The sequence below is a fragment of the Molothrus ater genome, chromosome 3 (assembly GCF_012460135.2).
Source record: "Molothrus ater isolate BHLD 08-10-18 breed brown headed cowbird chromosome 3, BPBGC_Mater_1.1, whole genome shotgun sequence".
Taxonomy (NCBI): domain Eukaryota; kingdom Metazoa; phylum Chordata; class Aves; order Passeriformes; family Icteridae; genus Molothrus; species Molothrus ater.
Window position 1 is genome coordinate 98,119,492 of NC_050480.2, and position 14,764 is coordinate 98,134,255.

At 36.9% G+C, this 14,764-nt stretch overlaps 1 protein-coding gene across 1 annotated transcript in view; it reads left to right on the forward strand.

Annotated features, from left to right (window-relative positions):
* The window catches only part of EYS (eyes shut homolog), a 797,164-nt gene that overhangs the window by 51,065 nt on the left and 731,335 nt on the right, over positions 1 to 14,764 (forward strand). The window contains exon 5 of the mRNA XM_054514337.1: positions 1,448 to 1,562. Coding sequence (XP_054370312.1) covers positions 1,448 to 1,562 — 115 coding nt within the window. The remainder of the gene's footprint in view (positions 1 to 1,447; positions 1,563 to 14,764) is intronic.

Here is a 14,764-nt window from a genome sequence, read left to right on the forward strand (position 1 = left end):
CTTTTAAATACAATACATGTACTAGAACTATATTAAGAATAGAGTTTGCAAGAATTTTGAAGTGAAGTACTTGAAATAGCAGAAATATGATCACATGTAGCATCTTTTTTAAGAAGAAGGTGAGGATTATGCGGTTCATTGCAACTTTCTTAGAGTGTTCTTATGTGGTTGTGTCTATACCAGCCTCAAAGCATATATCCATTTATAGAAGGTTTTTCCATATTCATTTACCTCTGCCCACATGGTCCTATGCATGAATTCTGGTTGGTTTCCAGAGGTGTCTGATTAAATCCAAGCAGTTTAACACTTCACTAAGGTTAATACATTACTTCAGCCTCTGGACATGCTTAATGTGTCTGTCCATTCCTTAGACTCAGAGCCGCAGATAGACATGATTTAGATAGACTGATTTAGAAAGTCTGGCTAATTCAGTTGCTTTCTATTGAATGTTGCTGCCCAAGAAGTTCCTGTGGAAAATATATCTCTAACTTTAGTATATTGCATCATTGTGAGAAGCTCCATGAATTTTGAAACCAGGAATTGGATAGGTTTTTTTCTAAATGAAAAAACATAAGCAAGATGTCATATCTCTTAGGAGCAAGAACTTAGGAAAACCAGAAGCAATTCTGTATAATCTTCATAATTTCCAGCTTCTGGACTGAATAATTTGAAAAAAAACTTCTTCTTAGAAAGAGCTAAAGAAATTTTCATCTATTACTTTTGGATTCTTTCACAAACACAAATTTTCCGCTAACTGGCCATTTCCTTTGTCTTCTTAAATCTTTTTTTTCCATTATACCAGAAATGGCCTTTAGACAGGGGAGCAGGCTGTGTCTGTAAGAACATAGTGAGAGTGTTTACAAGGATTATCTGTCAAGATATAAGCATTCAAATATTTTTCTACATTGTTCCATTATTATTATTATTATTAACTACTTTTAAGCAAACACGTAAACAACTATGCATTGTTGTGTCTAGATTGTTATTTACATAATTAAGCATGTCATTATTTACTATTTATACCACTCTTTATTCATTAGCAATTATTGGTGTTTATTCCTCACTTATCACATTTTTATTTTTATATTAAAGCATCTCTCTGATGCTTAAATTGACCTTCCTCTCTAACAGTTTTCCAAAATCTTGTTACCTTGTCAACAGTTTATTAAATATTACCTCATTATATTTTTTTTTTCTGGAAGATTATATGAAATATTGGTGTGAAAATATTTTAATCAATTAAAGAAATTATTTATTAAAAAGCAAAATTATTCAGAATCATGCAAGGGATTTTTAATTTCTTGAAAACATATTCTGTTTATTTTAAATAGCATAAGAGATTTGTTTTGTTGCTGCAAGAACATAATTTAATAGAATTATGGAACATAATTAAATACAATTAACTTTTAAAATGCAAGTTCTCTAAAATACACTGGTGTATTTGCAGCTGCATGCCAGGATTCACTGGGAAGAACTGTGAGGAAGTAATTGACTACTGCAGGCTGCTCAGCGTCAACTGTCTGAATGAAGGATTGTGTCTTAATGTAATTGGAGGATTCACTGTAAGTAATTTAATACATGTTAAACTAATTCAGTGTTCCAAAGTATAAAAGCTTCAGACAAGCAAACTTGAAATGCATTCATTACTCTAAGAGACAAGAGGCGCACAATATTATAGGTTTTATTTACTTTAATTGATAACACAAGGGCAATTCTCTTGGGTAATATGGATTTTTTTATTACTTTTTTACTGAGATCACGTTTAGTACTATATCAAGTAAGATAACTGAGGGGTACTTTTATAGTAAAAGGAATATATTACTAATTGTGGTCCAGTGTCATTTCATTTCCCACCAAGATGATAATCACAGCTGTGTTGCAGCCTTTAAAAATACATTGCTTGAATTAAGAGCATCTGTTGCCATCATTTTAACCAGAATCAAATTACTTGTCTACACATGAACAGGTTTAGAATGAATACAAGTTTAAAACTTTGATGATGAAACTGTAGTGTAGTGACATTCATTCCAACTGAGAGTTTGGGAAAAAAAATATCAGGTCGGCTTGTTTTAACTCTCTAAATTGCTCCTGAAAATGTTAAGCAAGGTGCAGAATCTGGCCCTTGTCCTTGTTAAACTCCGTATGGTTGGTGATTGCCTGGCCCTCTCATTTGTCAAGGTCTCTCGGTAGGGCCCCTCTGTCCTTGAGAGAGTTTAAAGCTCCTCCCAGTTTAGTGTCACCAGCAAACTTATATTGTATTCCTTCATGCTCTTTGTCCAAGTCATTTATAAAGATGCTGAAGAGCACTGGACTGGGGATGGAGCCCTGTGGAACCCCACTAGTGACAGGTCACCAGACTGGTGTCACGCCATTCAATATGACCTTTTATGCCTGACCTGTGAGCCAGTTGCCCACCCATCTTGTAACCTGGTTATTAGTATTTTGTCCAGGAGGGTCCTGTGACAGGCAGTATTGAAAGCATTGCTGAAAAGATTGCACTCACTCACTTTCCTAGATAAACTAAGTGGGTTTCCATTCATAGAAGGAAATAAGGTTTGACAGGCAGGAAGCTTGTGCTGGCTGTTACCTATGACTGAGACACTCCAGGTGCTTTTGGATACTTCTCAGAATAATATTTTCCATGGTTTTACAAGCACTGAAGATAGTCTGGCAGGCCTGTAGTTTCTGGGGTCTCCTTCTCCTGTGTATGCAGATGACCACAGAAAATGGTAGAGTAGTAAATAATACACAAATGTGGTAAGTATTTACAGGTGGACTGCACTACTTTAGGAAATTGTGTGTTCTATGAGAGGCAAATTCAATGCTGTATGCATAGAAAAAAGAATATGAATTATCCAGTACTGAGTGTTCCTGATAGTCTGTGACAAAGAAGGCAACTTTTAGCTCAAAGTGAATTTCAAAATGTGACACCACACAGTTGATGAAGACAGACAATCCCTGTAGTCAAAAATAAGCACTTGTATATATAGAAGCATTTTTCAGTAGCCATACTTCTTTGACTGTCAGTGAAAGGTCATCATAGGTAGCTATATCATCTAAACTGTTTTAAAAGTTTGTAAATGAGGAAACCTCTATTAAAAATGAAGTCTATGAAATAAAATAAAGAAATAATTTAAAATTATATTCTCAAAAGTACATACAGATTTACAATCTTAAAACAGTTGGTGGTCTATCAGTTTTTCTCAGAAGAAAAAAAAAAGGAACAATTGTATTTAAAATATTCAGCTGTTCCTAGCAAAAATTTTGAAGCAAAAATAGCAAAAAAGGGATAAAATTATTGTGCACGGTTTTGAGCAGTTGCTTCTTCTATGTACTATTGATTATAGCAAGAGTATTTTCAAAAGCTGTTTAGGTAATATGGTCCAATGCTGTGTTTCAGCAGTTTCCCATCAGATCAGTGCCAGGTCACATCTGTCCTGTCCTTGTGAATAACTTCACCAGACATTAAATTTCATGATGATCTACTATTGTGGGATCCAAACCCCATAATTCCCACAGAAGGCTGAAGGCCTTATTGTGGATTGCTTCTAGTAGTCAATGCAGCACACCCATTTCACTGATATTAAAAGGTTAGGAAAAGGATTGTATTTTCCAAAGTTGCCATGAATAGTGAAAACATAAATCCCCCCGTTTTATTTGGGCTCTGAAGAAGATCAAAGATATGATATTCACCTTGTTGGTTTCTAAAGCACAAAAAGACAACACTGCAGCTTTGACTCAGTTTGAGAAATATGGTTGTCATTTGGACATATAATTTTAACAGGTGACAAACACAATTCTTGAACATGAACAGATCTTCCTCTCTCAAAAAGTACTGATATTAAAAATTCTATTACTTACTATTGATTTATCAATTATTGCAAGAAGTCTGCAATTGAATTTCTCCTGATTTGCAGCTGCAATGTTGCAACTGCTTCTAAGAATAAATATAGTAATTGTTAAAGTTCTAAAGAAAATATAATATAGGACTTTTTTTTATATCCATACCATAGGAAAATTTTTAATTAATGGACTGGTTTGTCAATTTTATAATAAATAACTCCACCTACTTAGAAGACAGGGGCCACTGTTTTAAGAAAAGAAATAAATTAAAACAGTTTGAGCATAAATCATACTTACACAATTACTGATGTGTGAACTAATTTCAGAGTTCAGCAGATTTTTATGCAATAAAACTACATAACTACATTATTTTGACAATACAATAACCTTCTTCTTAAAAATATTTGTAAACATCTGCCCACAGATACACTTTTCAATAGATTTTTCTGTTCTCATCACAGCTTTTCTTTTTCTTAAATGGATTTCATAAGCGACAAGTCAGTGTTCTTGTTTTGCAGCTGATAGTATTTTCTCATTGCTTTTAATCTGATTGTCTTAAACAATTTATGGCTGTAGGTATCTGTTTTCCTTATCTTGACCTGAAGACAGGGAAAATATGAGCAATGCCCAAAAGGCAAGTGGTAGAGAAAAAAGAGCTGTTGTTTGTTTCATGCTAACCATACTGCTGCCAGATGCTAACCACCTCAGGGCATGGAGTGGCTTGAGTAGGGTTCACCCAGTGATTTAGAATGGCTCCAATAGAGCCTCTGGCACACAACTGGGCAGTGAAAGCTGATAAAGAGAGTACACAAACAAGAAATCACCTGTGGATGTAAAGCTTTCCTCTAGGTCCCAAGGGTGAATTGAGTACCTTACTATCTATTTATTCACAGCAAGTAGTTTAGATCATGGCAACAAGTATTATCCCTCCTTAAGATCCCCTGTTTCCTCCTGAATCATTAGTATTAAACTGAAACAAACCTCAAGACCAACCAAACAAAGTAAACATACTGAAAAAATATATTAAATTAATCCAGTGCAAATTTGGAGGATAATGGAACTCTATTTTACTGGAGTTTACAAGCCTGGAAAGGAACACAATTTTGAAAACATGGTAGTGAGTTGAGGTATGAAAATTGTCAAGTCTTTGGCATACTAGCTGTCTTTACTTTCCAGGGAGAAACCATTGAATTGCATTAAAATGACAGAATTTACAGGTCAGTTATGGTTACCTACAGAAGTGCATTTGATGCACAAGAAAGTGCAGCTCTACAGTGGTTGCCACACACTCTCCCATTCGTGATCTGCCATACACTTCCTGTGGAAGGGCAGGCAAATTAAAAATGCTTTCCATTTCTTGTAGTGTGCAAAAATACTCATTCATGATTTTTTTTTCCCCTAACAGCTCCTTACTATGCTACTAGCAAGTATCTTTCAACTTATATGGTCTGCATACTGTATCCAAGTCTATTTTGTCAATATGCCTTTCTCCCATCATCCTGGCAAATTCTTGTAAGGCTGTGTGCTTACAGCCAGCAAAGAAATTGAGTAATGTAGACACAAAAACTGAAGCTGAAAGATGAAGAAGCAATGTTATTGTAAGGTCTACTTCCATTAGCCAGCACTACACTTGAGACAAGGTCTAAACAAATTATATATATTGCCTGAACAGCAGAGCTGTGTTGGCAAACAAATCCACACAGCATTAAAGAAAGAGAGAACAATCTCTGTTATCATTTTGGTTTCACCATTGGCCATTCAAAGAAAATGTTTGAAATTTCTCTGAGAAGCTGTACTGACACTTGCATGTGGAGTTTTGTGTTGGAAAAATTGCCAGTGGGTGTCCTGGTACCTTCAGAAAGAGCAACAGGAAATACTTTTGATTTCTAAATAGTGTTCCTACAGTGCAGTGGAAGCAGATTATGCTTTTAAGGAAGAGTGAATCTAAACAAAAAGGAGTAATGGTTTTAACTTCTACAAGTAATTTGCCTGGAGAACACTGATTAATGATAACAGATGCATTTCTGTCAATTCCCTTCAGAAAATTTTCCCCAGTCACCAGAATTTTGCTTTCTTATATGGATGTACATTTAATAATGTTTATCTAATAGTATGATTCACCATAAGAGGATACAAAAATTAATATAATAGAAAAGATTGGTATCTAAAATCTTACCCTGCAGATGGCTCTGTGGTTGTTCATGTTATACTCTTGATCTTTTTCTCACATCCATATAATGGAGCCATAGCTTTTATATTTGAAGCTTTATGGTGAATTTGAGATATTTCAACAACAAACTGCACTAAGAGGATATATGATTGACAAAGTAAAATTATGACTATACATTAATAGTCAGTAACACCATGGGTCACACTGTTGTAGTTGACAATAAAAACCCCAGAAAATATGTTCTGCCCAAAGACTACCATGTTCTCTGGGTAAGCAGGAGACTGTATACTAACACAGAAAACAGTCTTTACTGAAGCTAATATGTTCCTTCTGAGGCAATATAGGAAGGAGTATAGAGGAGGGAACATTTCTTTCTCCTGTGATTTTTTCCCCCATGTCAAGCTGATGTGTGGCCCTCATTCAGCAGAACCGGTACAGAAATTACACTCAGGCAGACAGAGGTCCAGGTTTCATCCCTTCCAGATGAGGTTTTTCTTTGTGGGTGCAGAATCAGGCTCATCAGCCAGCTGTCAGTCTGGGGATCAAATTGCTTCTTTGCAGAAGAGCAGTTCCAAGCCCCCAGACTTACCTGAAAAACTCAGGTCTTCTTAGTAAGCTCTTCCCTGAGAAGCCAATCTCAGCCCTAATGCTTTTTGATAATGCTTTATCCCTAAAGTCCAGCTGAATTTATAGCACAGAAACAAAGCACCTCTATGCAAAATCAGCAATAATCAGCAAAATGAAGCTATGTCATACTGCTTAGATCTCACAGCCCTAAGGCCTCTGTAGGCACACAGTTTGTGGTAATTGGGAGTGGGGCTGTAGCTGAGCCTCATCTCCAATGGGCTACAGCTGTGAGCAGCAGGTGAGCATCACTGACAGCAATGAGACAGGGAGTGCCCAGGGGCACTGACCAACACCAAAGGGAACAGAGGGCACTCAGGTGCAATGCATGAACAATCAGGGGTATAAAAGGTTGGGCTAAAGAACAAAAGGAGCAGATGCTTGCAGTCTTCTGAGGTGATATGGTGTTGGTCTGGATGGGTGGGTGCCTGAGGGTTTCTGATATGGTATGGTGTTACTCTATATGGGTAAATGCTTAAAACCTTCTGGAATTGTATAGTGCTATTCTGTGCATCATGGCTGCCTTGACTGTGGCATAAGTGGTGACAGGCCTCCAGCTTATTCTTAGAGAAGCTATTTGTATTTATTGCATGAGAGGAGAAATAATTTCTACATCACATATCCAGAACTAAAAGGCAGTAAAGATGAGAGAAAGCATTACCTTGTTTGAAAAAACTCAGTTCTTTAAGAAAAATGCGCTAGGGCTTTTTAAAGCCCTCTGCACTGCATCTATCACTGTTTGTTTTTTCAGTATAAAAAAGCTATAAGGAAACAAACATTTAATGTATTGGGCATTTTATATATTAAAACAGTTGGTTAGCATGATAAAACTATTATGAATATTTATAAGAGATCTGCAACCAATGCTAGAAGCAATGAAAATTGGCACTGCAAAGTCTACTGCTCTCAGATGGGATTTTTATACTTATGTACAACATATCAAATAGGTTATTGTCATTTTCCTTTTAAGAAAAATCTACAGTCTCTCCTACTGTTTCTCCTCATGGACCATATGAGAACATTATAATTTCATCTCTGTGAATCCATTTTGTCACCATCATTAATTCTATTGATGTCTCTCTTGTGTTTGTCCTTCCAGCTGAGTGTTCAAAACAGCAGTAGTTCAAAGTCAGATACTTCCATTAGGGGCTAGTTTTACACAAGTTAATTAGTCAATTTTCTTTCACACAGTAGCAGTAATTCTACAGAAGCGTTCACATAAATTTTAACATGTTCTAAACAGTTTTTTCCTTCTTTAGTGTTTAATTTGGACTTTATCAAAATTAATTTTCCTGCTTTTCTTATTCTATTGAAATACACACCATCAAAGCACCCCAGGTATATTTCATGTGTGCTGCTAATTATCTCTGAGCTGTATAGAAGTTAATAAACAGTAGAAATCTTCATGTAATAAACTAAATGTCCTTCTTTTCAAGAGAAAATTTAAATGAAAAATATTTAAACTGTGATCGTCTAATCATTTCATATATCTTTGTACAATGGATCTGAAGTTATATAGTAGAAGAGTATATAATTAAATATAAATGGACAGCAAAACACGCTAGATATAGCCAACAGAAATATTCTGGTTTATTTTTAAATGCAACCTCTGAGAAGTTAAAATCAAGCCTGTGCTCAAATTCAAACCATTTTTCAAAGGCACAGAAATTCCCCAAATTTCTTCTTTGTGACTTCCCTATCTAATAAGGAGCTGGCCCCCTGAGATAAGGAAAATGTCTGTAGAAAGAGTCCATAAAATTTCACTCAGCCAACTCAGCACTATAGATTTCTGAAGCACATAACTTATAATCATTTTTTGCCTGTTTATTAATGCCAGTAAGATCAGGCACACGTTCTCCATGTGGTGTATGAACTTTGTGGTGTCTTTGGCAGTTGTTTCTAACATTGTACAGTAAGTTTCTAGTTTGAGATTCTTAATGTTTATTTTTCATTGTTCAGTATTTGCCCTTTTGTCATCTACTACCAAAAACTCAAAAATGCACATTCTTAATTTCCCTTTTTAATTTATAATTAAATACTAATAAAATTTCATTTTTTAATGAAATCATATGTAAAGAGAGATGGCACTTTCTGAAACTACACAAAAGATAGATAACTTAATCTTCCCACCTTCCCTATGAGATGTACCTGGATAGAATTCTAGTTTCTGTTTTACCCATATATTCACTTGAGAAATGAAAGAATATATTTTTATTAAAATTATTTAATTCAAGTTATGAAATATTTCTGTGGAGACTTCTAATTGTTTTACCTAGAATCAGGGTTTCATATGAAGGAGCATGTCATAGCAGTAATCATAGTATCGTAGAATGGTTTGAGTTTGAACTGACCTTCAAAGGTCATTTACTCCAAATCCCCATCAATGAGCAGGGACATCTTTCACTACATCAGATCATTCAGAGTCCCATTCAACCTGGCCTTCAATATTTCCAGAGACGAGGCACCTACCACATCTCAGGCTAACTTATTCCAGCTCATTCCTCCTATCTAAACTGAATCTACCCTCTTTTACTTTACAAACATTATCCCTTATAGTTCTATATAACCTGCTAAAAGTTTGTCCCCCTCCTTCTTATAAGCCCTTGCTGTGTGAAAAGGGGAGATTACTTGGCCCTCAGTGTTTAATTTGTCTGTCAGCACCCCAGGAAAGCCAAGACTCTTGTGTCCAGCCTGTGTCAATGCCCCGTTATGGGAATCCTTCACTGAGCAGTCCTGCTAGATCAGAGAATGGCTTGATGACTCATTCAGGGGCACACACCAACAGCATGAGAGAGATCCTTTGGCAGATCTTCCCACCTTGTGATTCCCCCACTGGGTCTTCCACTGCACTGAATATGTTGCCTTTTGCTGTGACTGCTTGTGAAAGACTCACACCAAGAGTTCACAGAACAGCATTCTTCATTAATATAAAATTGTGATAGGTTAAGTTTCAAGCATTGTCAGTGGTAGTATTGGACTGCAAAAACATGTTCAAAGCAATACACAGAAAAGGTAAGATCCCCAGTAAAAACATTCAGCATGGAGAAAGTACAGTTCTTACCCAGTAAGCGACCCTACGGGGTGTGGTGCTGTTCACAGGGGTCCCTGGAAGAGGGAAGAGATGAGGATCTGACTCCATGTTTCAGAAGGCTAATTATTATTCAGAAGGCTTATTTTATGATATATATTATATTAAAGCTGTACTAAAGAATAGAAGAAAGGATTTCATCAGAAGGCTTGCAAGCAAAGGAGAAACAATGGAATGATGGCAAAATCCTGTGACTGACCAAGACAGTCTGGACAGCTGGGCTTTGATAGGCCATTAATTAAAAACAACTGCATGAGACCAATCAAAGATCCACCTGCTGCATTCCACAGAAGCAGATAATTATAGTTTGCATTTTGTTCCAGAGTCCTCTCAGCTTCTCAGGAGAAAAATCCTAAGGAAAGGATTTTTCACAAAACATGTCTGTGACAATGAGGGAGAAGATAGGTTAAGCCCATCAACTGATCTCAGCAGTTATGGTAGAGTCTTCCCTAACTTTTTTCCCATTCTCTACTTACTTTTATACTATCTTGTTATGTTTAGGTGGACCTTGAGTAATTCTAGTCATACATACCTTTGTTACTGATTGGCGTAAAATTCTCTCACTTCACTTTTAAAGATAGAGTAAAAAAAATAGAGAGCACACACCTTGTGGGGTGGGGTCATATGCTGGAGGGGGATAACTTTGGGATGCAGGTGTGGATTAATCTTACAATTAGGCTGTAATGAACCAAGCTCATCTGAGGAATGTGATTTTCCCAGAGTTGTTGGCTCAGCAGCAGGATATCTCCCCTGGCTGACAGTTACTGTGCAGTTTCTCAGCCGCAAAGCGTCACCGAGTTCCCCTCCCTGCAAGGGTTTCAGCAGTACCTGGCTGTGGTGTCTCCACTCTGCTCCACCCTCCATTCCACCCCCCTTAGCAGGTGCCTATAGTTCCAGATCATGTGAATTGGGAATTATCATAGAAGAGGCTTTGAGCATGCCAACTGCATTCCACCCAGGACGTAATGATTGTGTTTTATCCTATAATTTCCATACCTAACTTCTGTTGGGATGTGGATATAACTTCTCAGTTTCCTCTAATTTTACAGACAGCCATCTCTCCACAGTCCTCCTTAATGAAAGGTCACAGGAAGATCTCCCCAGAATTATTTTTGCTTCATAACCCAAAGTCTCTCAGCCTGTCTTAGGAAAGCTGCTCCAGGCCTCTATGGCCCATCTGGTGACCCACTCTACAGGTCAATGGTTTTTCAGGATCCCAGAGTTGGATGCAGCACTCCAGGTGGGATCTCATCAGAGCATAGTAGAGGAACAGAATCACCTCCCTTGACATGCTGGTCATGCTGCTTTTTATGCAGCCCAGGCTACAGCTGGCTTTCTGGGCTGCAAGCACACATTGCTAGCTCATGTCTGGCTTTTCATCCACCATCATCTCCAACCCTCTCTACTAAGATGTTGTCAATCCCTTTCCCCTCAGCCCAAGTTGGTACCAGGGGTGTCCCCAACCAATGTGCAGGACCTTGCATTTGGCCTTGTTGAACTTGTTGTGAGTTCCTATGGACCCACATCTCAAGCTTGTTCAGGACCCTGGATGATGTCCCATACTTCAGCTGTGTCACCTGCAATGCTCAGCTTAGTGTCCTCTGAAAATTTGACAGATATAGTAAGTTAGAACCAATTAATTTTCTGTTTTAAGGTTTAAAGTCACTTACGTGCCCTGGTGTATTGTAGGTTAATGATCAATATTATAAAGTTTTAAAATATATCAGTTCAAGTAAGATAGTGAGTAAAACATTCTCCCCAAATAAATCCCCACTAAGCTACACTTTTGTTGGTTACGAGCTAAATTTCTATATATTTCTTGAAGTTATTTTTTCCAGTGTGAGTGACTTCTAGAATTTCAGTTAGGAACAAACTTTGAATACAAAAAATGAAAGCAGATTTTTTAAAATTAAATTAAGGATTTTTTTCTTCATTTAAACAATTTTCAGAGCTCCATCAATGCAGAAAAATAAAAAATACTATTTATTTTTAAGCATTTAGCCTAACAACATGTTTGGAGTTCTTGAAGGCTTTTTGTCACAAACCAGTCACTCCAGTTCCTAATGTCAAAACTACCTATAGAAAAATTTGAAAATAGAAACACTTCTAAGGATGTACACATAACTCAGATTATATTTGTGGAATGGGAGGTAGCAGGGAGGGGTAGGCAAAGAAGAAAATCTGAACATAGGAATAAACCACATAACAGAATAATGTAAGTTAAATCAAAAATTGAAAGCACTCATACCCAGTTTAATGCCTAAATTTTGGGTTGAGTTGGAATTTTCTCCATGTACTTTAAAAGGGGCAAAGAAATCTAGCACATGAACATCATTTTGCAAGCTGTTTTGCCAGGCAATTGAAAACTGTGGAGGAAAAAAAGAAAGGTTATGGTACCAGTATACCATGGAGGTGATTTCAATTAAGCTTAAAAAAATTGCTTAATGTTTGTGGAAAGTGCTGGCTTAAGCATCCCTAAGACTTGTCCTTCAATTATCCTCAAAATGATTCAGGCATAGTCTGGAAATAGCCATTCAGATTCTGAATGCTGTCTTGACAGCAATACCTTTCACTGCAGGTGCAGAAAAGTCACTTTTCTAGAGGAAAAGAAAATGTAGTTTTCACAGCTACTGTCACAATTCCATCTCTGAGAACATATTTAAGTTATTGTTTATCCACTAGAAATAGGGTTAGACTTCAGTGAACTTATTTGAAATTCTTTCTTGTAGAATGGACTTAAGATGTGTAAAGAAAGGAAATACAATAAATAGTAATGTTTAGTGACTGGGTAGGTAAAAGGTTGAGTCTAGTCAAGGAGAATTTCCAAATGGATCCTCATGAAAAATACTCATAAAGGAGAAACTATCTTATAAATTTGTTTAGGTACAGTGGCAGAAAAAATGAGATCAAGGGAAATGTATGCCCACTGCTGATTGAGGTGGATGACATTCAGTAACTTTGCTTTGGTTTTCACTTACAATATGTGCCTTTAAATTTCCTAAGTCCCGTGCCAGGTGGCAAGATTTAGAGGAATGAAATACCATTAGTTGAAGAGAAATGCCGAACCAGGACCATAGGCAAGGAGGGTATTTATAAATGTTCAAAGGGCTTGACAAGTTACATCCATGGAAGATGAAGGAGTGGGCCAATGTAACCAAATTATGATAGAGTGTAGGTTGCTTCATATAATACTGGCTTGCATTAGTAAAAGCATAGAGAGCAGATCAAGTTATGTCATCAGTCCCTTCTGCTCAGCTACCTGTGGAGTACTCTGAGGCGTAGAACTTCAATGTACAAAAAATAAGACTGAAAAAATTGTAACAACTGTAAGAGAGAGCCATCAACATTGTGAAAACTTTGCAGTATATGAGGAAAGGCTGAAGGTTCTGTCTTAAGCCTTGAAAACAGAGAGCTGAATGGGGACATAATTTTTTTCTTTAGCTCCTTATTGGGTGATCATAAACAAGATGAAGACATTTTTTTCTCAGAAGTACTGGTATGAGAGGCAACTGGCAGAAGTTGCAACAAAGGAAATTATGGCTAGGTAGTAAGAAGAAATTTTTCATAACTGTAGTGTGTGTGCACTTAAGTGCTGCAACAAGTTGCCCATAAAGGCTGTGGAATTGTCATCGTTGAAGATATTCAAACCTCAAGTAGAAAAGATCCTGAGCAACCAACTTGTATTTGAAGTTTGACCTGCTCTGATCAAGGAGTAGGACTCTATGACCTTCAAAGGCCTCTCTCAACCTAAATAATTCTGGAGTCCTATGAATGTAAAATATATTGACATAGAGGATAAATCATATTTCTATAGGTTTGCCTGGGATAAGCTTCGAGAACTCATTAATAAACACAGACAAACCCATAGATTCAGTTACCTAAAACATGCCATCTTGTTTTTACCTCTCATTACCTTTCACATAGCAGTGTCGTATTTAATCAAATATAACATCAAGGACAAGGACAGTACATAGCAGTGGAAAGTGTTCCTGGAGATGGAGGGGAAGACAATCAGGAAATGTCAGGGATGTGTATGGGCATTGTCACAACACAGTGATGCAGGAATAAAAATGCAGAAAACACAAAGGAATATACTGCTGGAGAACATTCTGTTCTTCCAGGCCTTGGAAGGTAAGTCACACTTATTCCATAGGCTATCATGCTCCTTTGGAGATGGCAATCTGCTTTAGTTATTTGCTGTTTCAATCATTGAATGCAGAGATTCACAGTAAGGGATTCCCATCAGTGCAGTTCCCTTAAAGCCTTCACTTGTCCACCTAAGTAGTGTTCATTTTTACAAAGTATATATGTCAGGTAGGGAATCAGAGATCACTGTAAAGGGAATGTTTAAAAGACTGAGAGGTAGGGCCTGTTTTAAACTTTAAACAAACTTGAATGAATTAATTCACAAACAGCATATTTAATGCTAGTAGTTTTCAAGATTGTTAGACATTTTTAGTACCCCTATGTACTGTTACTCAGTAACATTTACATTCTAAATTCTCTGTGATCACACAATGCTGTGGAGTTGATGCTGAAGAATTAGTGCTGACAGCTGTGGTCCCTGTTGGTACTTAACAACAAAGGTCAAGGTAATCTCTCTCATGAGCTCTTTGATGAGAGAAGTCATTACTGAATTGAGCTTGTCTTCTGTCTCCATCCTTCTTCTATAGATTTGATGGTTTGCAATATTTTATCTCCCCCCAAGCACTCTCCCACCCTTCAAAAAATGATGGTCTTCTCCTGGTACTACTCGCCTTTGGGTCTTTTTACAGTAATTTTTTTCTGTAGTCAGCAATATATTCTGCCTATTTTCTGTGCCTTAAGCTAATCTTGTTCTTTGGCAACTTTCTTTTTACTTGTATGAATCACTATAACACATCTATTTGTCTTTGGTGGTCACAAGTACACTTACTCATGTAAAATGTTTATATATTGTGAATCTGGTATACCATTCCAGTGTTCTGAAATACTCACATGCTACTGTTGGCTATAGTCTTTTATTGCCCTTGGAATGGGATTCAAGGCAAGCTATATTG